Below are 25,912 nucleotides of genomic sequence, written 5' to 3' on the forward strand. Positions count from 1 at the left end.
CTTGTACATAGGGACCCTGCAGCTGCTCAAATGGATAGACGTAGGGGGTCAACTCAACCCAGTGGCCAGGATGAACCAGAGACATTGAAGGTACTAAGTTCAACTTTATTCTAACTTTATTAACTTTTTTTTTTCTGCTTGTACGGTCTAATATACTTTGCTGATGAAGGCAGTGAATGATTACAGAATGCATACTTTTTTGCTATTGAGATGTTAATTGATCACCATAATTCCGAGGCTGCACTTGACATTTGGGCTATGGAGTTAAATCTAAGTTGCTATTTGTAACTAATTGAATTGCCTTGCATTGTTTCTGTAGCGATAAACAATTGGATAAACAAATTGGCCTGTAGTTTCTGCAATGTTGCGCTGGTTATTTCAGCGTAATTTGCTTGAAATTGGCCAAATCAGTGCAACAAATTGAGGAATTTCAAGCGCAAATTACGTCAAGCGTAAATAGAGTTTCTGCGATTTTTTGCGTTAGTTTAAAGACCATCACGGCGGAAGCCGCTCCTGTCCATAAAACTGGCCACATCGCAGATTGAATTAATCACCATTGCGAGTTTCTGCTAATTGAGTACATTTGCGGGCCTTCGAGGAGGCTCTTAAAATTAAGCCTTTTTTAAGGCCCAAAGACATTACTGGACACCTTTTTTAAAAGCTTTTAATTTACTAAGAAACTGACTACTGTATACCAATGAAACTATTAAATAGTTCTGTAGTTTTTAAAGTCATTTTCAGTTATTTAAAATCAAATTACTCACAGGTGGTGGACTAGACACTGATTGAAAATGCTTATTTTTTTTTGATAAGCTCATTATCAGCTGTATTAATAAATCTGCACCAAGTTACCACTCTTAAATATATCAATGATTATCTTTTAACCCCCCCCCTCCCCCCAAAAAATTACATTCTAAAACACTGCCCGATTGCGCTGGTTCATGGGTTTGAGCAAAAACCTGAGCAAATCACTTCTGAAAGCTAGCGCAATTTTGAGCGCCTTTGTGCTCTGATTGCCCATTGCGCCCAAAGTGAGTGAATATGCAGAATATACTCTACTAATATCTATGTTCCCTCCACTGCCCCCTATCTTCAATAATGCTCTGCATTGATATGACATTGGTCCATAATTTATTGTAGCAGGGCATCTGATGGCATCTGCTGTTAGTTAGACTTTCCCTTGCACGTTTAGATTTTTGCATTTTTTGCATGGCAAGTTGCTGAAAGTGCGAGCTGATAATCACAGTGAGGGAAAACGGGCATCTGTGAGCTGAGTGGTTACGGAGATACACAGTTGCTTTCCCTGTTCAATCAGATTAAAGGATTGTGAAATTGACAGTGCAATGGTTAAGAAGAAAGTATAAATTAGAGCGGGTGAATTCAATGTCAAATCGGGTACAGAGAAAGAAATAAGAGGGAATGAAAGATTGGATTGAGAGAGAGGGAAAAAAAAGACACAGGAAAAGTAACAAAACATTTTTACAATTTTATATTTTTAAAATCTCCAACAACAATTAAAACCTGAAGGAATGAGACTCCTCATTTGTAATGGTTAATTTTCAATGCCAGAGAAGTTGACATGCAATAATTAACATTTATCAAGTCAATAAAATTTATTTAGACTGAAATGTACAAGACTTGACTTTCTGTGGTGAGTTTAGTTTGTATCTATCGTGCAAATACAACAACTTTACATGCCATTCAATGCGTTTCAGCAGTGAGCTAGACAGTGAAATGCTGTTTTCGCAAAGCTAACGGTACACCTGTCCCTCACCTGAAGTTGCTGTACCATTTGTGCTTAAATAACGACAAGTGTCATTAGTTTCACTGTTATTTTGACAGCAAATTCTAGCCCGTTGTATCTCCCATATGGCTCACCTAGTTAATTGGCTAAGACTGATAAAACTTTCCCTTGCACAGGGCTGATGGATGTGAGATTTAAATCTTGTCTTGGCTGAGGCCTGCATATGATGCATCAAAGTAACCTCAGTATATTATTTCATGCAGAAATTGATTATGTTTGCAAATCTGTGCGATTAGTGTTGCTTTTCAAGAGTTGAGAAAAACGTGATAGAAGCGTTTTTTATTTTGTTGAATATTTCTTGTTTGTATTGTGCATAGGTTTTTAAAAATGTACCTCGGCAACATGTTGGCTCTCAATACTCAGTGTCATATGGTGGAATTAATGCGGGGTTGCGTTCTGCCCTGCTCACTTCTCAGCCACATTCAATGGAGAAGTGCTGAGTGAGAGCTGCAGTGTCTCCGAGCAAGTTAGAGGGAATGTTAGTGGAGAGAGTGTACCCACCTGTTGGTTCCCAATGCATTATGGCAGCCAACCATAGTGGTACTGGTGGTCAGAGAGCAGGCACTGAAATACTCCATGAGGCCAGAAGGCTTGCAGTGCTGCTGGTTCTGAAAAAAGCGGGAAAGAAAAGAAGACTGTTTGTTGAGATGAACAGAATATGGATGAATAGTAGGAATGGATGATATTTCACTTGATTATCTTTTGGGAGCCAGGAGAATTTTATGCAAAGTTTTTCCATAGGAGGTTAGATGGATAGAATAGGGTTCATGATTGTATTAATTGTATGTGGCTTGTTGGGTTGACCTATTAACTTGCTCGTGTCAAATTGTTGAGTCTAGCCTATCATTGCTATACGAGAGCTGTTTATACTTAAGAACATAAGAAATAGGAGTAGGCCATTTGGCCCCTCAAGCCTGCTCCGCCATTTAATAAGATCATGGCTGATCTGATCGTGGACTCAGCTCCACTTCCCTGCCCACTCCCCATAGCCCTTTATTCCCTTATCTCTCAAAATTCTGTCTGACTCCGCCTTAAATATATTCAATGACCCAGCTTCCACAGCTCTCTGAGGCAGAGAATTCCATAGGTTTACAACCCTCTGAGAGAAGAAATTCCTCCTCATCTCAGTTTTAAATGGGCAGGCCCTTATTCTGAGACTATGTCCCCTAGTTTTGGTTTCCTCGATGAATGGAAATATCCTCTCTGCATCCACCTTGTTGAGCCCCTTCATTATCTTATATGTTTCGATAAGATTACCTCTCATTCTTCTGAACTCCAATGAGTATAGGCCCAACCTACTCAACCTATCTTCATACGTCAATCCCCTCATCTACGGAATCAACCTAGTGAACCTTTTCTGAACAGCCTCCAATGCTGTTCACTGAAAATTGATCTTTGCGCTAAAACTCTCTGTATGGTGTATAATGTGCATTTGATAACTGTCATTTATTTTTAAAAGAAGGAATAAACAAGAACTTGGATTTATATTGAATGTAGAAAAATGTCCCAAGGCGCTTCACAAGGCGTAAACAGATGTTAATGGAGAACATGTATTGAGCCATGCCCTTTTGAGGGCACATACGATCCAAATTGGGTACTCATGCTTTGCAGATCGAGTTCTATTTTTATGTGCTATATACTCCAGGGCCATTTATTAGTTGTGGTGTTGATGTCTAAATTGAGTCCTCCGGGAGCTGATATTATTAAACCTGTCCCAATGGGGTGCATGTCGACAACCATTACTTCTTTGAAGAAGGGAAACTATGGTGAAGAAAAATGTATTTGAAAAATATATATTTTTGGAACATGATTTGCATCCCATTGGATGGATTATACAATTCTTTTTATCTTAGAAACATAGAAAACATAGAAAAATAGGTGCAGGAGTAGGCCATTCGGCCCTTCGAGCCTGCACCGCCATTCAATAAGATCATGGCTGATCATTCCTTCAGTACCCCTTTCCTGCTTTCTCTCCATACCCCTTGATCCCCTTAACCGTAAGAGCCATATCTAACTCCCTCTTGAATATATCCAATGAACTGGCATCAACAACTCTCTGCGGCAGGGAATTCCACAGGTTAACAACTCTCTGAGTAAAGAAGTTTCTCCTCATCTCAGTCCTACATGGCCTACCCCTTATCCTAAGACTATGTCCCCTGGTTCTGGACTTCCCCAACATCGGGAACATTCTTCCCGCATCTAACCTGTCTAGTACCGTCAGCATCTTATATGTTTCTATGAGATCCCATCTCATCCTTCTAAACTCCAGTGCATAAAGGCCCAGTTGATCCAGTCTCTCCTCATATGACAGCACAGCCATCCCTGGAATCAGTCTGGTGAACCTTCGCTGCACTCCCTCAATAGCAAGAACGTCTTTCCTCAGACTAGGAGACCAATACTGAACACAATATTCCAGGTGAGGCCTCACTAAGGCCCTGCAGTAAGACCTCCCTGCTTCTATATTCAAATCCCCTAGCTATGAAGGCCAACATACCATTTGCCTTCTTCACCGCCTGCTGTACCTGCGTGCCCACTTTCAGTGACTGATGAACCATGAACCCAGGTCTCGTTGCACCTCCCCTTTTCCTAGTCTGCCACCATTCAGATAATATTCTGCCTTCGTGTTTTTACCCCCAAAATGGATAACCTCACATTTATCCACATTATACTGCATCTGCCATGCATTTGCCCACTCACCTAACTTGTCCAAGTCACCCTGCAGCCTCTTAGCATCCTCCTCACAGCTCACACCACCACCCAGTTTAGTGTCATCTGCAAACTTGGAGATATTACACTCTATTCCTTCATCCAAATCGTTAATGTATATTGTAAAGAGCTGGGGTCCCAGCACTGAGCCCTGTGGCACTCCACCAGTCACTGCCTGCCATTCTGAAAAGGACCCGTTTATCCCGACTCTCTGCTTCCTGTCTGCCAACCAGTTCCCTATCTACGTCAGTATATTACCCCAATACCATGTGCTTTGACTTTGCAAAACAATCTCTTGTGCGGGACCTTGTCAAAAGCCTTCTGAAAATCCAAATACACCACATCTACTGGTTCTCCCTTGTCCACTCTGCTAGTAACATCCTCAAAAAATTCCAGAAGATTCGTCAAGCATGATTTCCCCTTCATAAATCCATGCTGACTTTATCCGATCCTGTCACTGCTTTCCAAATGTGCTGCTATTTCATCCTTCATGATCGATTCCAACATTTTCCCCACTACTGATGTCAAGCTAACTGGTCTATAATTACCCGTTATCTCTCTCCCTCCCTTTTTTAAAAAGTGAGGTTACATTAGCTACCCTCCAGTCCATGGGAACTGATCCAGAGTCGATAGACTGTTGGAAAATGATCACCAATGCATCCACTATTTCTAGGACCACTTCCTTGAGCACTCTGGGATGCAAACTATCAGGCCCCGGGGATTTATCGGCCTTCAATCCCATCAATTTCCCTAACACAAATCATCCAGACGCACTATTCATCCTATTCGTAGCTTACTTAGGAAGTTGAGCCAGTGCTGTCTCCCTCACATCAATTTGTCTTAAGCAATCTTTGTTTTTTTTAAGAAGAACTGTATACTTTGTTGATATTTGTATGGGATAATGCGACGAACTCAAGAGATCCAACCTGAATAAAAATTTATAAACAAAGCAAAGATTAAATATTCCATGTTCCTACCTGTGTGAAGCAGCAGCAGCCTTCGAGCTGCGGTGCTTCAGGCAGGCCTTCCTTCCATCAGTGTCTGGACGGCAGCCGAAGAAACAGCAAGCAGCTTTCGAGCTGCGAAGGTGACTGAGGCCATTTGGCCAGGGGCGGCGTCAGACCACAGCGGACGCAGTAGAATCCGGCAGCAGCAGGCTCTGAGCTGTTCGGCCAGGGGTCCATGAGACAAATCTTCACTTTTCCTCTAGTCACTTTAAAAATGGCCGAGTGCCAATGTTTATGTGCCACTGCGCGCGCTCCAACACGCACGCGCAGGGTTGCCGGCACGACGTTGCCTTATTTAAATTAGCCCCGCCTCCCACTACTTGTAGAATTGGCGCGAGTCTCTTGCTCCGCCCCCCGCTGTTCTGTGTGCGCCGCGCCAAGCTGCTGAAGACCTGCAGGGAGCTGGAGAATATGCAAGTATTTTTTCGGCGCACTTTCGAGAGCAAAAAACGGGCGTCCAGGTCGGTGCTGCGCCATTCTAGGCGCAACCCGAAACTTGGGCCCAAAATCTTACTGAGTACCACTTCCTTAGTGATTGTGATTGTGTTAAGTTCCTCCCCCGCTATAGCCCCTTGACTATCCACTGTTGGGATATTTTTAGTATCCTCTATCGTAAAGACTGATACAAAATATTTGTTCCGAGTTTCTGCCATCTCCATGTTCCCCATTACTAATTGCCCGGTCTTGTCCTCTAAGGGACCAACATTTACTTTAGCCATTCTTTTCCTTTTTATATACCTTGCTATCTTGAAATTCTTGCTATCTGTTTTTATATTTCATGCTAGTTTGCTTTCATAGTCTATCTTCCCTTTTTTAATTTTTTTAGTCATTCTTTGCTAGCTTTTAAAAGCTTCCCAATCTTCTGTTCTCCCTCTAGTTTTGGCCACTTTATATGCCCTTGTTTTTAATTGGATACCATCCTTTGGGGTCAAGTTTCGGCCTGAGTGGCTCCTATTTTTTTTGGAGCAACTGATTTAGAATGGAGCATCTTAGAAATTGCAGTTCTCGGCATTTACTTTGTTCCAGTTCTAGTCAGTTAGAACAGTTTCATTTTGGAACAGATGTTTTTTTTTCAAAAGGGGGCGTGTCTGGCCACTTACGCCTGTTTTGAAAGTTTAGGCAGTGAAAACTTACTCCAAGCTAACTTAGAATGGAGTAAGTGTAGATTTTTGTACACTCAGAAAAACCTTGCCTACACTTTACAAATCAGGCATAGGTTACAATTCAGGCGTAGGGAATGAGGGGTGGGGGAGGGGGTGGGAAGGGAAGTAATTAAATTCTACAAGCATTCAACAGTCTTACTTATACAAATAAAGAGCCATCCTGACTAAAAAATTATAAACAAAGCAAAGACAAAATATTGAATATTCCTACCTGTGTGAAGCAGCAGCAGCCTTCGAGCTGCGGTGCTTCAGGTAGGCTTTCCATGTAAGAGACAGGGGTGGCGTCAGTGTCTCGACGGCAGCCCAACAACAACGGCAGCAAGCAGCCTTCGAGCTGCAGTGCTTCAGGCAGGCCTTTCTTCCATGTAGGAGACAGGGGCGGCGTCAGTGGCTCGACGGCAGCCGAAGACACAGCAAGCAAGCAGCCTTCAAGCTGCGAGGGAAGCTGAAGCCATTTGGCCACGGGATAGGGGTGGCGGCAGTGGCTGACGGCGGCCGAAGACACAGCAAGCAGCCTTCGAGCTGCGAGGGAGACTGAGGCCATTCGGCCAGGGACAGGGAGAGACAGCCAGATAGCCAGGTTGAAACTTAAATTTGCAGAATGAGTGCTGCATTGTCAACACCACGGATTATGCAATGGTTCGCCATCAATTCACTGCATAGGAGAGTATTGATTAGAGCTCACCGCACCAGGAACGTCATAACCCGTAGGCTGATGGGCAGGAGACCTTACCCATGTCGGCAATATCGAGCCAGGCGCTCGTACCTGGACATGAGCGAGGCTGATTGTGTCAAAAGGCTGCGTTTCCGCAGAGAAGCTGTCGCTGAGATCTGTGATATGCTGAGAGCAGATTTGCAGCCTAGAAGCAGAACACCGACTGCCTTGTCTTTGAAGTGAAGGTAACAGCTGCACTTGCATTCGATGCCTCGGGATCGTTTCAGGCTACAACTGGAGATGTGTGCGCCATCTCTCAATGTGCAACACATGCCTGCGTTTACCAGGTCACGGCTGCACTGTATGCACGAAGGAATGACTTCATCAATTTCCCAATGACCGCACAAGCGATCCATGAGAGGGCTGTGGGCTTCTTCAGGATTGCCGGCTTCCCAAAGGTACAGGGCTGCATTGATTGTACCCACATAGCCTTGCGAGCACCTGTGGAGGATTCTGAGCAGTACCGAAATAGGAAAGGTTTCCACTCTTATCAATGCGCAGCTTGTGTGTGACGACATGACGCATCATGTCAGTCGATGCGAGATACCCTGGCAGCACCCATGATGAATTCATCCTACGCGACAGCGTTCTATCTGACATGTTTGAGCAGCAGCCAGAAGGGCAGAGCTGACTACTGGGAGACGAAGGGTACGGCCTGACCACCTGGCTCATGACGCCCCTATGCGTGACACGGACAGAAGCTGACCGTCTATACAACATGGCGCACATTGTGACGCGCAGCATCATTGAGAGGACCATTGGCACATTGAAACAGCGATTCCGATGCCTGGACCATTCCGGAGGCCACTTGCAATACTCTCCTCAGATTGTCGGTTACTTCACTGTTGTGTGCTGCATGCTCCATAACTTAGCCATCATGAGGCAGCAGGAGCTGGTAGTGGAACCAGAAGACCCACGTGAGGGACCAGTGCATGATGATAGTATTACGGAAGAGCAGGATGTGGATGATGACGACAATCAGGAAAGCATGCAAGTGACTGATGCCGGAGCACGAGGTCGGAGGAGGGCTGTCCATCGTGCTCCTTTAACGATTGTTCGAGCCCTGCGCCAGCAGCTCATCCGTGAACACTTCAATTACTGGACATGTTTATTCTTTGCAGTTGTTCCTACATTGTGTTGTGTTAATGGAAGATGAATCAGTTTTAATGAAAAAATATTTTATTGAAAAGTTAATGTCACTGTAATAAAATATTTGTTGTATCAAACTATACTTTTTAATATGACTCTTGAAGATCACTTAAAAACTTTAAGATCACTTCTAAACTTGTAAAGTTACAAAAATTACAAAACAATTTCAATTTGAAAGATCTTACACTCAAGATCACTTAAACTTCAGGATCACTTTTTAGGTGCAAAATTAAATAAGTTACAAAATGTGAGAGCATTTACACTATAAGATCACTTAAAAACCCTAAGATCACTTATAAGTTGTAAAGTTACAAAATTAACAAAACAATTTCAATTTGAAAAACGCTACTACAGCTACATCAAGAACGAGAACAAAAGCAGCAAAGAAAGGCTGCAACCATGTCTCATCCATATCTCAGTGAATGTTCACTTCTTCATGGGAGTCTTTGATTGGCGGGGCTGTGTGCCCTTATTGCAGCAGCTATCTCCATGAGGGCCTGTGCCGTCGCTTGCACTCCCTCGGACACTCCCTCCCTAAGTTCCCGTGTCATTACTGCTATTTCTCCCGTCAGGACTGTCACCTCTTCATCCACTGCACTGACGCTACCAATGAGTGATCGGGTAAGCTCATTGGTCTCCATACCCAATGCCACAACCTGAGCTGCATCTGTTGCACGCTTCATCTCAGGAGAGCGTGTCTCCAATCTCCTTCTCCTCTGCCTGGGTCTGCCTCGTGGCACCACTACACTGGGAGGCGTGAGCACGGACGGTGGGACGCTCGGTGTTCCAAACAGCACCACTACACAGGGAGGCACGGGCTGGGACGGTGGGACGCTCTGTTTTCCAGACGGCAGTACTAGAGAGAGAGGCGCGGGCTGGGATGGTGAGGCGCTCGGTGTTCCAGACGACAGCACTCGAGTGCGAGCCGTGGGCTGGGATGGTGGGTGAATGGGTGTAAACTGCTCCATTATATCACTAGCACCACTGGGACCCGCAATGTCTGAATCAAAACCATGGAAGGTGGAACCAGAACCTATGCGAGTGGGAGGCACAGGCTCGGATGGTAGTGCACTGACTGTAAACTGCTGCATTACACCAGCAGCACCACTGGGACCCGCAACATTGGAATCAAAACCATGCAAGATGGAACCAGAACCTATGCAAGGGGTTGAAACTCTGATGCCCCTTGATGGGGGCTCATAAATATTAACTTGGAAGCTCTCCCCTGTAGACATTTCAGTCATCGCTGCCACCATCCAATCTGGATCGTCCGCATCTGGTTTTCCTGGTTCTTGTTCTTTATCTTCAGGATCTTCAGGGTTGGCATCATCATCATCATCATCATCATCATGTTCTGCAAAATACATCAGAACAGTCAAATGTTTAACAGCAAGGGAGGGGGCCGGATGGGTGGCATGCGTACTCTCACACATAGCAGGTTAGGCAGCAGGTTGATTTAAAGGGCCACGATGCATTTTCAGGACCTGCCCTCTTCCTCGCGTGCGGGCCCAGCTTGTGCTGTACTGATTGCTTTTCTCCATGTACGACTCATCATAGCAGCTCCCCTCTGTTCCAAGGGTGTCAGTGGATGCAGATTGGGCGTGCCTCCTCCTGTCCGAGTTGCTTCCCTTTTGTTGTGGGCCAATTTCTTCTGCAAAGAGTAAAATATAACTTTTTACAGACTGCGTCTTTCTGCAAGGTGGGACATACAGATAGTCACATTACAATTACGATTACATTAAAAATGGAAACTATTACTTACACTAACTACTTGACCAAAGTCGTGCCATTTCTTTTTACACTGACTTCCAGATCTCATGGTATGCACCACTGTGCAGTAATCTTCAGCAACTTGGTTCCAGCGTTTCTTCATTTCTTTTGGTGGCACTTTTATGCGACCTCTGTTGCTGGTATCTAGTTCCTGACATCTCTGCTCAGTGACGTTGACTAATATCTCCACTTCCTCATGCAAGAAATTCTTTGTTCTTGGTGGACGTTGTTCCATTGCTGTATTGAATTGACACTTTTTTATTTTTCAAAACACACAGTCCTTAATTTGCATGCACCAATGCAGCACTTGTTCTGGAAGTTTAGAAGTGAAAAGCAGCAGATTTCAGCAGATGATTTATTCAACAGTGCTGCTAAAAGCACTCCTTCAGACACAAAAATATCACCAAAATTAAATCCCAAGCCTTTCCAGGGATCCACGAGACAAATCAACACTTTTCTTTAAGTCCTTTTAAAAATGGCCGAATGCCAATGTTTCTGGGCTATTGTGCGTGCACGCATGCGCAGGGCAGCCGGCACGACGTTGCCTCATTTAAATTAGCCCCGCCCCCCCTTCACTATCAGAATCGACGCGACTCTGTGGCTCCGCCCCCCCGTGGCTGTGTGCCGAGCTTCTAGGGACCTGCAAGGAGCCGGAGAATTCAGAGGTATTTTTCTGTCGTACTTTTAGGCGCGAGAAACGGGCGTCCAGGTCGGGGCTGCGCCGTTCTAGGCGCGGCCCGAAACTTGACCCCATGATTTCTTTAGTTAGCCATGGATGACTATCCTTTTATGAGTTCAAATCCCATCCTGGCAAGTTCAGAAATTGAATGTTTGTGGGCTGGCACCAGTAGAAAAAATGACCACGGAATCTACCAGATTGTTGCAAAAACTCAACTACGTGGTTGACTCTAGGGGCAATTGGTTGGGCAATAAATGCTGCCTTGTCAGTGTCTCCTATAACCCAAGAACAAAAGAAAGTGATATCGCATCTCCAGTTAAAGGTATTTTAAACATTGTTGGTCTCTAGTCGCTAAAAAACGTAACCTCTCCCATTTTCCCCTCCCTCCTTTCGTGGAGGTTTGGTTCTTTGCTTGGTCTTGTGATTAGAATCTGTCAGCATTAGTTTGCTTTGCAGCATTCTGGAATAGTGCAATGGTATATGTTGACTTCATTGGTTTTTCTTCTATATGTTTACTGTTCCCTCCTGCCTGAAGGTCTTGTGATAAACAAATTATTTATTAGACTCTCTGCATTGTAAAGGGCTACAAACCTGTTCCTGAAACTTTGTGTACTTTGTAAAGAGTGATCCAAAGTTTGAAATTGCAGAGGTGACCCTTACTGGCTCGACTCATGGCTGATATTTTAAGGTTATTCACTTATACTATAATGTACTGCTTTCATTATGTCTGTAAAATCTTGGTGTGTGTGTGTGTGCACACATGTGTATATATAAATTGTTCTGCCACATAAATAGTTTCTTAAATATTTTACAGCATAGTGTAGTTAGTTTGTACTTCGACATTCCAAATGAATGTGTTTTTTGAATTCTAAATTAATGGATGTTTTATCTTGAAGTTTAAAATAATTAGATGAAGAATCGTGGCATTCTAATTTAGAAGTTTTACTTCAGCATTGCATCATACTTTTTTTTTCTTTCTAGTCTGGGGGAAAATTTAAAATTCCAAAGAAGAAAAAGATCTCCGAGATGGACAATGTGCAGATGCATTCTCCTTTATCCCGACTTACTGATTCAAGAATTGAAAATTTAAAAGTATCGCATGTGAGTTGAAGTGGAATTTTATAATCAATCAAATTCTTTTTCTACCTTCTAATTTTCTCCACTTATTACCTGGAAGTAGTTAATTAATGCACTAGTACCTTGTCCCAGTGCCTATTCTTATTTTATTTGTTCATTTAGGGGATGTGGGCATTGCTGCCAAGGCCAGCATTTATTGTTCATCCCTAACTGCCCCTGAGAAGGTGGTGGTGACAACTGAATGCCTGGCTAGGCCATTTCAGAGGGCATTTAAGAATCCAACACATTGCTGTGGACCATACCGGGTAAGGACAGCAGGTTTCTTTCCCCAAAGGACATTAGTGAGCCAGTTTGGTTTTTTTGACACTCCGATTGCTTCATGGTCACCGTTACGGATACCAGATTTTTATTCCAGATTTATTTAATTCACAAACTGCCATGGTGGGATTTGAACTTGTGTCTCCGAATTACTAGTACGGTAACATAACCACTATGCTACCGTAACCTGTTGAGCATTGAGAGTGAATGTTAACCATGTGATATGGCTGTTGGGCAGCCTAATCCTGTTCTTGCTTGATGTCCATATACATGCTTTCCAACTGAAATCACTACATTGTGATCGAGAAGGAAGCCTTAATTTATCTATCTTCCCACCACCCCATTCTCCTCCAAGTCTAGGCTGAAGACAACTGTAGTGCCTTATTATTGTGTGGCTAATACCAGCTAGTTGGCACAAACCAGGGATTGAGCCTGAAACTACTACATCATTTGGTGCACTTACCTATTGAGTAGTTAAACTCCTTGGGCTAGAAATTCGGTCTTCTGTGCCCCTCTTACCGCCTCGGAGGGGTGGCTGTGGCGGCGGAAAGCAGTTGTGCCCGGGCAGCCAGCTTCCAGCGCCCTGCCGGGCATTCAGTGCCGGTATCGATGGGGGGGCTGAGCAGTACCGTCTAGGACAGGTGAGCTGGTGTGCAATGCCCCTAGTTGCGACACTGGCTCGATTTTTGGTTGCCGCCCAACCTGTAGTGCGCCGTGGTGGGATCGCCTGTGAAAGTAGACATTCCAAGCTGCAGCGGCTGCAGTCAGGTAAGTAATGCCAACCTGAGATAAGTGAGATTGTTTCAAACCTTTTTGCAATTTGTGTTGTGGTAGCATGAGCTATGTATTGGAAATGTTTTTGGTGGGTTTTTTTAGGGTTTCCCCCCCGGCCCAGGCCTCTGTTATGGCACTCGAAGCCAGCTCTTTAGCTCGAGATTTTCCCTTGATCAGCCTTGCTAAACTCTAGGCCCAGCTGATGCATTTTACAGTGGCAGACACAAACCATTTGCTGGCACAAAATTTACCACTGCGCCCGGAACAGCCCAACTGAGGTGCGACCGAATTTCCACCCCCTTGAGTCTTCTATAAGATTCCACTTTGGTATCTAGACTGAGCACAATAGTGGTAGTGCCAATTTCTGATGGGCAGACTACTGTCTTATTTAGTGGTTATCATTTTGAAAATTCTGGCTAGCCAATCAGTACAATGCTAAAGCACAATAAAATAATTTGTGTATTATGTACTCGGAAAACTGCACTTCCTGCTTTCTCAAGAAAAGGTCAGCAGGCCTTTAAGCACTCCCCCATTTCTTATTGGACTTGTCCCCAACTCTTCCTTCCCTCCCTCTTTCCCTGCCTCCTTTTCCCTCCTTTGCCTCCCTTCCCTTCTTCCCTCCCTCTCATAGGAGGGGCAAAACAGAGAGACCTTCCCAAATTTGGGAAACCTGTGTTAAAAATTGCTGCGTGGCACTTTAAAGGAAATCAGGAAGCCCTAACTTGTTGGTTATTACCCAAAGTCTTACCTGCGTTCAGCTCTGACCTTGTAGTCTTTTTAAAAAAAAAAATGACTAATACCTTCTTGAAGACTGCATGGTGTTGGTCCTTAATACGAGGTCTGTCGGAGGTGCTGTCTTTCAGATGAGATGTTAAACCGAGGCCCTGTCTGTCCTCTCGGGTGGTCGTAAAAGATCCCATGGCACTATTTTGAAAAAGGGCAGGGGAGCTATCCCTGGTTTTCTGGCCAATATTTATCCCTCAATCAACATCACTAAACACCGATTATCTGGTCATTATCACATTGCTGTTTGTAGAAACTTGCTCTGCGCAAGTTGGCTGCCACGTTTCCCACTTTACAACAGTGACTACACTTCAAAAGTACTTCATTGGCAGTAAAACGCTTTGAGACGTCTGGTGGTCATGAAAGGCACTATATAAATGCAAGTGTAATGTAGCCAAGTTTGCTGATGATACAAAGATGGGTGGGAAAGCAAATTGTGAGGAGGACACAAAAAATCTGCAAAGGGATATAGACAGGCTAAGTGAGTGTGCAAAAATTTGGCAGATGGATTATAATCTGGGAAAATGTGAGGTTATCCACTTTGGCAGAAATAACAGAAAAGCAAATTATAATTTAAATGGAGAAAAATTGCAAAGTGCTGCAGTGCCAGAAGGATCTTGGGGGTCCTTGTGCATGAAACACAAAATGTTACAGCAAGTAATCAGGAAGGCAAATGGAATGTTGGTCTTTATTGTAAGGAGGATAGAGTATAAAAGCAGAGAAGTCCTGCTACAATTGTACAGGGTATCGGTGAGGCCACACCTAGAGTACTGTATACAGTTTTGATCTCTGTATTTAAGGAAGGATAAACTTGCATTGGAGGCTGTTCAGAGAAGGTTCATTAGGTTGATTCCAGAGATGAGAGGGTTGACTTATGAAGTAGGTTGAGTAGGCAGAAGAATGAGAGGTGATCTTATTGAAACTTAAGATAATGAGGGAGCTCGACAAGGTGCATGCAGAGAGGATATTTCCACTCATAGGGGAAACTAAAACTAGGGGGCATAGTCTCAGAATAAGGGGCTGCCCATTTAAAACTGAGATGAGAAATTTCTTCTGAGGGTTGTAAATTTATGGAATTCTCTGCCCCAGAGAGCTATGGAGGCTGGGTCATTGAATATATTTAAGGCGGAGATAGACAGGTTTTTGAGTGATAAGGGAGTAAAGGGTTCTGGGGACCGGGCAAGGAAGTGGAGCTGAGTCCATGATCAGATCAGCCATGATCTTATTGAATGGCGGACCAGGCTCGAGGGGCCAAATGGCCTACTCCTGCTCATATTTCTTATGTTCTTGTGTAAGTCTTTCTTTCCACAAGTCAATCACACTGAGGAAAAATAACATTTCCACACTGCACTCCCTGCTTCCTCAAGTTAAATGGTGGCCCCTATTTCTAACAGCTGATGAGTTAACAGCATTCAAAAGTGAATCTATTGGATTGAATAGGGTCTAGCTGCAGTAGTTAGCAATGCTTGGAGAGCTTATATGACCTTATCCTTTTTAAGCTTCATGGTTGAGCTGGTTGCTCACAGTCCCCTGGGATGACTGTGTTGGTTTCTAGAATGGCTGGGTGACGAGTGGGGTACAATCCATTCCTCCTGGATCCTCACCGGCTACTTGGGTAAATCCACTTTATGCACTGGTAGTGGTATCCTGACTAGCTGGCTTAATCTTGCCTTCCAGAATAGTAAGTACATTTACACCTTTTAAGTGACACACTTATAACTGTCAGTGTAGCCATTCAATCTGACTTCTATAATCTCTTACAATTTAACCTGGATATACTTGGTACTTGTAAAGGCACCCTCCTACATTTGCTAAATAAAGATTATTACAGAAGACAGAGTCTTCTAATGAAACAAAGAATATGTAACAAAAATAAAGACATTCTGAGAGAATCTGACAAGAGGTGTGCCAAGCACCCTTGTAGCATGCACATTCTAGTTGGAACAGTGTTGGCTTCAGAAAGCTGGATTTTAGGCTGGTGTGTGGGATATACATTTTTGGAAGTGAAATATCATGTATGATCTGCAGACGCAATCTGTGGAAGTACTACTTGAGTATGATAGAATTCTCCGAACAATAATAATATATTGTATTCGATTATGTATAGTATCTTATTTTCCTGTGCCCTGAGCAATTAACAAGATTTTTTTTTGTGAGACTATATCCTGTTTCACTATTTACTTAAAAAAAAACACAGAATACAAGTCTAGCTCTGCTTCAGGCTGTTATGAGTGCATAGAAGCATAGACCTCCATTCTGCAAATAAAATTCAGAAGATTCCCCCTGAAATATTAATTTTACAATAACATTTTTTCAGCTATTTAAAATATTTGTTTTTAAGTTGTTAGTTATTTGTATGCAAATTCATTGTTTTCCTTGAATAGATTTTACTTAATTGAACCTTGAGTTGGTGCTATAGATCACATTGTTTCTGTTCTGTCAATACCCTGGAAATATGTTTCACTGATTTTCTCCATAATTCCTCAGTTCTAATGGGTGAAGTTTTTATAAAAGCTCGATTGCAGTGAAGATGTGAATGGCATCAACATTCTCTGCCCACCGTTCCTACTCATAATCCCATAGAAAGGATGTTGCATGATGATGCATAATGGAGAGTCTGTACAAGATGGCTACTGTCAGGCTACCTCAAACCAGCAGTTTTAAAGTGTGAAGCCCGGTGATGGGGACCAATGGGAGACATTAGTTATGGTACAGTTATCTTCCTGTAACACTTCAGGTTATGGGACATTTCAGTAGAATATATTTCCACTGTAAAATTTCTTAAAATCTTAAATTTTTGGTATGTTTCCAGAAACGTTGGCCATTCTCTTACAATACTTTCAATAAAACAAGAAATCAAGACTCGATTGCTTATAATCAAAGGAGGAACTATCCTTCAAAGCACAACTTTCCAGGAGTTGGAGTACAATTAAAGTAAGAATATGATCAATTGCCCTTTCAGAAATCTGTTTGTTCAGGTATCTATGCATATTTCACCTTTTTTGTAGTATTTATTCTTTGTTTATAAAATTGAACTGGTAGTGTTGCAATAGAATGGGTTGTTTCAGTAAATCTGCTTAAACACCAGTAGAAGGTAATCAAAAAATGGTTAGAAGATATTACTTATCTATCTTGTCCCAAACTGCTTAATGCCAAATATGTGTTAAGTTACAACCTCAACTATAATGAATCTGAATTTGACAAGTGCCTCATGTTTGGTCCAGAAATGAATGCCAGCATTGACCTTTCTACGCTTGTTGCCCTTGACCACGGAGTTAATCCTTTAATTTCCTGTTGCCTGTTGTAATAATGTTCTCACAGCCCTTTATTATTTTATTTTACTTCCTTGCAGGACATTAATTTGTCACTTAATTTCATTTGACTGTCTCTTCAGCTTTTGTGTCATTTCTGGCCTTCATTTGTTTTCATAAGCTCTAATAGCCTACGAATGGCAATCCGAAAGCATTACAGTATCATGTTCAATTTACCTGACAAAATTGTCTCGAACAGTAAGCTTGCCATCAGAGGCAAGAGGTAGTGTAAATAAGAGAGTACCAGTACTGTGAGGCAGTGAAATCTTCAAGAGTTAGCATCATTGGGTGGCATTTGCATTGTGTCTATCTTTTGATCTGGGTGAGGCTATATTATCAGCCCACCCATGCAGGCAAGCAATTTGCTTTAGCCATTGCTGGCCTGTATGGACCTACCTCAACATTGGCAAAGGTCTGTGGTCAGAAGATGAAAGTCACATGCGACGTTTTAGTAAACAAACTTGTTTTTTTGTGATAGTTGAGCTTATGCGCGAATAGTTGGATTATTTATCTAAACCTCCCTACAGTAGAAGAAGGAAAACTTGACAGCACAGGCTCACATTACAAAATTGGAATGGATGTTGTCCCATAATATAAAGGGTCATTAAGCCTAGATAGAAGACTATAGTAGAGAATTGTGCTGAACTGCAATAAAATGACTAATAACTGCAGTTTCTTGAAGTACTAAATCCTTTCTTTTAATGTACTCAGACCTTTAATTTCTGTAAGTCCATCTTTTGATTATTTTGGCAGTACTTTCGCGAATTTCTTTTATAAAAAAAAATGTGTTTGTGTTACACTTTACCTACAACAGGGAAGCCAGACTTGTACTCAAAGATGTGCTGATGACAGATTCAGGAAGACAACATTTGCTGCACCTAAAAAAGAGAGACTGTAGCAATGTCGAAAATACTGACACTTCACATGCAAAACATCACACATCAGAAAGCAGTGAACTAAAAGATAATTGTCACGTGGAAACCAAAACATCTCACCAAGATAGTCAGCCCAACATTTTATTCAGCAGGTGGGTTTTTGAGCTATGCTTCAACCAGCTGCGAAATGCACAAATGCTGTGGCATCAGTTTTGTTTCTCTCTTTGTGACGTCTGCAAAGACTCACTTGTGCAATATTGCCAGCTATCCATGGACAATTGTTTGCTGAATCGTTAAATCCCTATATGTGATTGCATTTCTCTTCATTATCCCCATTGCATCTTAGGATAGTCCATTATTCTCTCAAAATTACTGGGGTCCAGCAGATTTATACCCACTGAAGTAATTTGATCTTTGCTAATCTTATAGCTGCATAAAAACACCGATCTTCAGTCAATTTTTTCCAACCTTTATAGTCATCAGCAGATCTTTGCCGCTTTTCTCCCAGTTGGAAAAATTCTGCTTGGTTATTTTTTGCTTTGGAATTGGATGATTCTACCTTGTCTTAATCTGGTCAACTTTCAGTGTTGAGATGTATGTATTCGTTTTGCTGAATCTTTTTTTTCCTGTGATATATGCCTTCAGCAGACTTCAAATTCTGCATTTCTTTTTGGAGATTTAGTTGAAGACGAGATTTTTTTTGTTGCCCAGTGCATCTTCATCTGTTGGAATCGGAGTTTTTATAATTAGTAATATTATATATATCAATATACATCTATATATAATCTTACTAAAAATAATATGTCAAAAATCTCGTGTACTCCATTTTCTGTCCACAAACTTAATAAACATTGAAAATACTGGTATAATCAATTATAATAGGAATTCCCACCCCAAACAGATGCTCGTGATGTCGTAGCTGCAGGCAATGTGGTGTGGTTGGTGGATGTGGTGTGGTTGGCGTCGTGGGGGCGTGGCTCCGGGGTGGCCGGGGCTAGGGGCTCGACATCTGGGGGTGTTCGGCATTTGGGAAGGATTCTGACGGGACGGGGCGGGTTGGGTGCGGGGGGAGTGTTCCTGGTGTTGGGTGGGTCCGGAGCCGGGGGTGGGGGGCATGCTCTTGGGATGGGGGGTGGACTGTTTGGGGCTGGGATTGGGAGAGACTTCTTCACTCGGGGAGTTGTTGGCCTGTGGGGTTCCCTGCCGCGGAGAGGTGTTGATGCCAGTTCATTGGATGTGTTTGGGAGGGAGTTGGATGTGGTCTTTGCGGCTGGGGTGGTCGGGGGGTGTGGAGAGTGCATGGGGGGGGAGGTGCTGGGGGTGGGTGATCAGCCATGATCTTGTTGAATGGCGGTGCAGGCTCGAAGGACCGAATGGCCTACTCCTGGACCTATTTTTTATGTTTCTAATGCCCAATAGATGGTGGTGTAGCTCCACTCTATCTTGTATCCTCTATCACAGTGAGCAATGCCACGGAAGATCTACTCATATCTTAAATATACAAAAATTCCAGGTGTGAGAGGGGGAAAAAAATGTCTTCCAGCACAAGAGGACGTAGTAACCATTCGTAGGACTGACCTGTTTTAAGAGTATAAGTTGTGGCAGTCTTAGCCTGTGATAAAAGGCTTTGGTTTTTTTTTCTAACCCAACAAGGAGACTTTTACGTTGAAAGCACAAAAGATGCCCAGGAGCCTCCAGTATCTCGTGATGTGGGTACGCCTATTTTGGAAGTCTTCTCGGCAGTAGTTACACATTTTGTGGTATTTCTTCCAAGGTAGTTCTAGAGGCACTATAAGAACATAAGAAATCGGAGCAGGAGTAGGCCATTTAATAAGACCATGGCTGATCTGATCATGGACCCAGCTCCATTTCCTTGCCTGCTCCCCATGACCCTTTATTCCCTTGTCGTTCAAAAACCTGTCTATCTTTGCCTTAAATATATTCAATGACCCAGCCTCCACAGCTATCTAGGGCAGAGAATTTGTCAGATTTACAACCCTCTGAAAGAAGAAATTCCTCCTCATCTCAGTTTTAAATGGCGGCCCCTTATTCTGAGACTATGTCCCCTGGTTTTAGTTTCCCCTACGAGTGGAAATATTCTCTCCACATCCACTTTGTCGAGACCCCTCATTATCTTATATTTTTCAATAAGCTCATCTCTCATTCTTCTGAATTCTTGAGTATAGGCCCAACGATTCAACCTATCTTCATAAGTCAACCCCTTCATCTCCGGAATCAACCTAGTGAACCTTCTCTGAACAGCCTCCAATGCAAGTATATCGTTCCTTAAATATGGAGACCAAAACTGTACGCCGTACTCACGGTGTGGCCTCACCAATACCCTGTACAGTTGTAGCAGGACTTCTCTGCTTTTATATTCCATCCCCCTTGCAATAAAGGCCAACATTCTATTTGCCTTCCTGATTACTTGCTGTACCTGCATACTAACTTTTTGTGTTTCATGCATAAGGACCCCCAGGTCTCTCTGTACTGCAGCACTTTGCAATTTTTCTCCATTTAAATTACAATTTGCTTTTCTATTTTTTCTGCCAAGGTGGATAACCCCACCTGGCTCCATCTGGCAAATTTTTGCCCTCTCACTTCGCCTGTCTATAGCCCTTTGCAGATTTTTTGTGTCCTCCTCACAAATTGCTTTCCCACCCATCTTTGTATCATCAGCAAACTTGGCTACATTACACTCTGTCCCTTCATCCAAGTCATTAATATAGATTGTAAATAATTGACGCCCCAGCATCGATCCCTGTGGCACCCCACTAGTTAGTATTTGCCAACCGGAAAATGTCCTGTTTATCCCGACTCTCTGTTTTCTGTAGGTTAGCCAACCCTCTATCCATGCTAATATATTACCCTCAACCCCGTGAACTTTTACATTGTGCAATAACCTTTTATGTGGCACCTTATCGAATGCCTTCTGGAAATTCAAATATACCACATCCACTAGTTCTCCCTTATCCATCCTGCTCGTTACAATCATCAAAGAACTCCAACAAATTTGTCAAACATGATTTCCCTTTTATAAAACCATGCTGACTCTGCTTGATTGAATTATGCTTTTCCAAATGTCCTGCTACTGCTTCCTTGATAATGGACTCCAGCATTTTCCCAACCACAGATGTTAGGCTAACCAGTCTATAGTTTCCTGCTTTCTGGCCTCCCACTATTCTTGGCCTCATTGTATGCCATTGTTTTTAATTTGGTACCATCCCTTAATTCCCGAGCCACGGATGGTTATCCCTTCTCTTACAGTCTTTCCTTCTGATTGGGATATTTTTTGTTGAGTGTTATGAAATATCTCCTTAAATGTCTGCCACTGCTCATCAACTGTCCCACACTTTAATCCATTTTACCAGTCCACTTTAGCCAACTCTGCCTTCATACCTTTGTAGTCTCCTTTTATTTAAGGGTAGGACACTGGTTTGAGATCCAACTTTCTCCCCCTCCAACTGAATTTGCAATTGAACCATGTTATGGTCACTCATTGCTAGAGGATCCTTTACTAGGAGATCGTTTATTAATCCTGTCTCATTACAAAGTACCAGATCTAAGATAGCCTGCTCCCTGGTTGGTTCCACAACGTACTGTTCAAGGAAACTATCCCGGATACACTCTATGAACTCTTCCTTAAGGCTACCTGGCCAATTTGCTTTGTCCAATCAATATGAAGGTTAAAATCGCCCATGATTATTGCCATTCCTTTTTTACAAGCCTCCATATTTCTTGATTTATACTCCGTCCAACAGTGTAGCTACTGTTAGGGGGCCTATAGACTATGCCCACCAGTGACTTTTTTCCCCTTATTCCTTATTTCCATTCAAACTGATTCAACATCTTGATCCTCTGAGCCAATATCATTTCTCACTAACGCATCCTTTATTAACCGAGCTACCCCACCTTCTTTTCCTTTCTGTCTGTCCTTCTGAATTGTCAAATACCCCTGAATATTTAGTTCCCAGCCTTGGTCACCTTGAAACTACATCTCTGTAATGGCTATCAGATCATACCCATCTATATCTATTTGTGCCGTCAACTCATCTATTTTGTTACAAATGCTGCCTGCATTCAGATAAAGAGCTTTTAAATTTGTTTTTTTACTTTTTCTTTTCTTGCTTTAACCCCACCTTTATGTTTATACATTCTGCCCCTTCCTGTCATGCTCAGGTTTTCATTTCCCCCAGTGCTACCCTGCTCTATTGCCTTCTCCTTATCCTTTGACTTTTTAAATTTTTGCTCACCTGAACCCTTCTCCCCTCCCCTCCCCCTCACTAATTAGTTTAAAGCCCTCTCTACAGCCCTAGTTATTCAATTCGCCGGGACCCTAGTCCCAGCACGGTCTAAATGGAGCCTATCCCAACAGAACAGCTCCCTGTTACCCCAGTACTGGTGCCAGTGTCCCACGAACCAAAATCCATTTCTCCCACACCAGTCTATGAGCCACGTGTTTAACTCTCTGATCTTATTTACCCTATGCAAATTTGCTCATGGCTCAGGTAGTAATCCAGAGATTATTACCTTTATGGTTCTGCTTTTTAATTTAGCCCCTAGCTGCTCATACTCTCTCAGCAGAACCTCTTTGTTTGTCCTACCTATGTCATTGGTACCTATGTGGACCATGGCAACTGGATCTTCCCCCTTCCACTCCAAGTTCCTCTCCAGTCCAGAGGAGATGTCCTTAACGCTGGCACCACACGGGCTTCAGGACTCTCACTCTCAGCTGCAGAGAACTTTGTCTATCCCCCTAATGATACTGTCCTCTACCACTACAACATTTCTTTTTACTCTCCCTACTTGAATGGCCCCCTGTACCATGGTGCTGTGGTCAGTTTATTCATCGTCCCTGTTCTCATCCACACAGAGAGTAAAAGCCTCGAACCTGTTGGAGAAGAGCAAGGGCTGAGGCTCCTCCAGCACTACATCCTGTGTCCCCATACCTTCCTCACTCGTAGTCACACCCTCCTGTCCTTGACCACGGATTGAATTTGAATTAGTTAATCTAAGAGGTGTGACTATCTCCTGGATCGTGGCGTCCAGATAACTCTCTCCTTCCCTGATGTATCATAGTGTCTGCAACTCGGATTCAGCTCGTCAACGCGGAGCCGAAGTTCCTCTAGCTGCAGACACTTGCTGCAGATGTGATCGCTGTGGACCTCAATGTGGTCAACCAGTTCCCACATGCTGCAACAGTGAGACATCGTCTGCCCTGCCATCCCTAATATATTTAATTAATTAAGTTTTCAAGTTTTGTTTTTAATTCCAGCTCTTAATTCAAACCAATGCCCCAGAAAAGAGAGAGAATCTCACCAACCAATCACTTCCCTTCTTTCCTGTGACATCACAGTGATTTTGGTTCTTTTTACTTCTTGTCTTCAGGTGAGTTGGCGCTCTTTTAAGGCTGCCGTTGGGCTTCTCTCTTTCGCTCTTTTAAGGCTGCTGCTGGAGTCTGGTCTCGTGCTGGTTATTGTGCACCTTGATAAACTGTCCACCAACAGGTGAACCTCTGATCTAATAAGAACATAAGAAATAGGAGCAGGAGTAGGCCATACGGCCCCTCGAGCCTGCTCCGCCATTCAATAAGATCATGGCTGATTTGATCTTGGTCTCAACTACACTTTCCAGCCTGTTCCCCTTAACCCTTGACTCCCCTATAGTTCAAGAATCTGTCTGTCTCAGCCTTGAATATATTCAATGACTCCATCTCCACAGCTCTCTGGGGTAGAGTTTTCCAAAGATTCACGACCCTCTGAGAAAATAAATTCCTCCTCATCTCCGTCTTAAATGGACGATCCCTTATTCTTGAACACTGCCCCCTAGTTCTAGATTCTCCCACAAGGGAAAACATCCTCTTAGCATCTATCCTGTCAAGCCCCCTCAGAATATTGTATGTTTCAGTAAGATCACCTCTTATTCTTCTAAACTCCAGTGAGTACATCTTGGGTTGAAGTTGCCCTGACTCATGGTTCCAAAGGTCAGTGGTACTGCTCCAATTACAAACCAGTGTTGGAAGTTGCTGGAATGATCTCATGTCCTCTGTTTCTGTGGAGTATTGTTTACCTTGACACCGCATTTGACAAATAGCATCCATTTTTTTGGTGTACTGCTGCTTCTGCTTTTAAGTCCAAACCAAATCCTGACCATGTTAGAGTTGATTACTTGAATTGCCTTTCCTATTTTATGGAATATCACAAGACCATTTTGAGAAGGTCTTGATTTTGGGATATTTACATCAATGGCCCACAAATTTTTATAGTCAACTATTGTATTTTATTTGTTCAGAGATGACTGCCATTTTTTTTCATAATTCCATTCCTCCAAGATTAAATACAAATGTTGCATAAATATCTTTAGTGCTTTGGTATACTAAAGATTTGTGTAAATCTAAAAAATATTCATAGTAATTTGGTTAAAACAGAATTGGGTAACCTCTTTGAGCAATGTACAAAAGGGTGGTATGAACTAACAAGTTGAGAGTTGTTCAAAATATGGTCTGGATCCAATTTTAAGGCAGCCACGAGGAACAGTGTTGTTTTTTCTAAAAAACATTATTGTCTGGACATCATTTAACACTGCATTGTTTTTTTAAGGCAAGCCTTAAAATCAAATCACAGATAACCTATTTTCATCTCGATGACACTGATGTGGAGGATGAATATGATATAGTACACTCTTCATTTATTCACTGTAGTTTACCTTTTTACTTACAATACTTCCACCAAATCTGGAATATTTGGACTTTGCTGTTGGATGTTTTCCACGGCTGTGTAAACGGAGTAGACTGCTCCCAGTGGTGGCGGAACTGAAGGCTGACCCACAAGTAGGCTTTTATATAAAATGTGAGTATAGGCACAACAACTGACAAAATGATGGTTGGGAAACTTGAGCCCTGCCTACCTGCCTTCATTCAAGGCTCCCTCAAGCTGTTGCTATTCTTGACAATAAATTTGAACAAAACTATCAGATTCAGTGGTTGTAAGTATTTTTGAGCTGAGCCTTAATAATAAAAACATGCTCTGTTTCTTGTTCACTTGTAGCCAAGGATACTGATAGTGAGAAGTATACAAAAAAAGGCTTTTTTATTGCTCTCCTTGCCACTTCAGCTTCTCTTACATTCCTCCTCCACTACAGCTTCTCGTGTTCTTTTTAGCACTTAGCATTTTTTCCCCCTTTACTTCGTATAGCATCACAGGGAGATAACCTGGATCATCAACATAGGCAGTCCTTCCGAGTCAAGGAAGACTTGCTTCCACTCTAAAAGTGAGTTCTAAGGTGACTATACAGTCCAATGCAGGACCTACAGTCTCTTGTCACAGGTTGGGCAGACAGTAGTTGAAGGAAGGAAGGGTGGGGAGCCTAGTTTGTCGAACGGTCTTTCCGTTGTCCACGCTTGGTTTCTGCTTGATCTCAGCGATGGGACTTGAGGTGCTCAGCGCCCTCCTGGATGCTCTTCCTCCACTTTGGGCGGCCATGGGCCAGGGATTCTCAGGAGTTGGTGGGGATGTTGCACTTTTTCCAAGGAGGCTTTGACGATGCCCTTGAAGCGTTTCCTCTGCCCACCTGGGGCTCGCCTGCCTATCGAAGCTCTTTTTACTTACAATACTTCCACCAAATCTAGAATATTTGGACTTTGCTGTTGGATGTTTTCCACAGCTGTGTAAACGGAGTAGACTGCTCCCAGTGGTGGCGGAATTGAAGGCTGACCCACAAGTAGGCTTTTATATAAAATGTGAGTATAGGCACAACAACTGACAAAATGATGGCTGGGAAAC

General features: G+C 42.9%; 1 protein-coding gene across 5 annotated transcripts in view; it reads left to right on the forward strand.

Moving 5' to 3' along the window:
* LOC139276145 (sentrin-specific protease 7) overlaps window positions 1-25,912 on the forward strand; it is a 142,324-nt gene that overhangs the window by 19,477 nt on the left and 96,935 nt on the right. For 2 of the 5 annotated variants that reach the window (XM_070893672.1, XM_070893675.1), the window contains exons 3-6: window positions 12-90; window positions 11,975-12,094; window positions 16,758-16,879; window positions 18,071-18,283. In XM_070893672.1, coding sequence (XP_070749773.1) covers window positions 31-90; window positions 11,975-12,094; window positions 16,758-16,879; window positions 18,071-18,283 — 515 coding nt within the window. In that variant the 5' untranslated portion in view covers window positions 12-30. Of the gene's footprint in view, window positions 1-11; window positions 91-11,974; window positions 12,095-12,312; window positions 12,376-16,536; window positions 16,655-16,757; window positions 16,880-18,070; window positions 18,284-25,912 lie in introns of those variants that run through there. The other 3 variants (XM_070893674.1, XM_070893676.1, XM_070893673.1) reach the window with 3 other exon arrangements.

This window comes from Pristiophorus japonicus, chromosome 11, assembly GCF_044704955.1.
Source record: "Pristiophorus japonicus isolate sPriJap1 chromosome 11, sPriJap1.hap1, whole genome shotgun sequence".
Classification (NCBI taxonomy): domain Eukaryota; kingdom Metazoa; phylum Chordata; class Chondrichthyes; family Pristiophoridae; genus Pristiophorus; species Pristiophorus japonicus.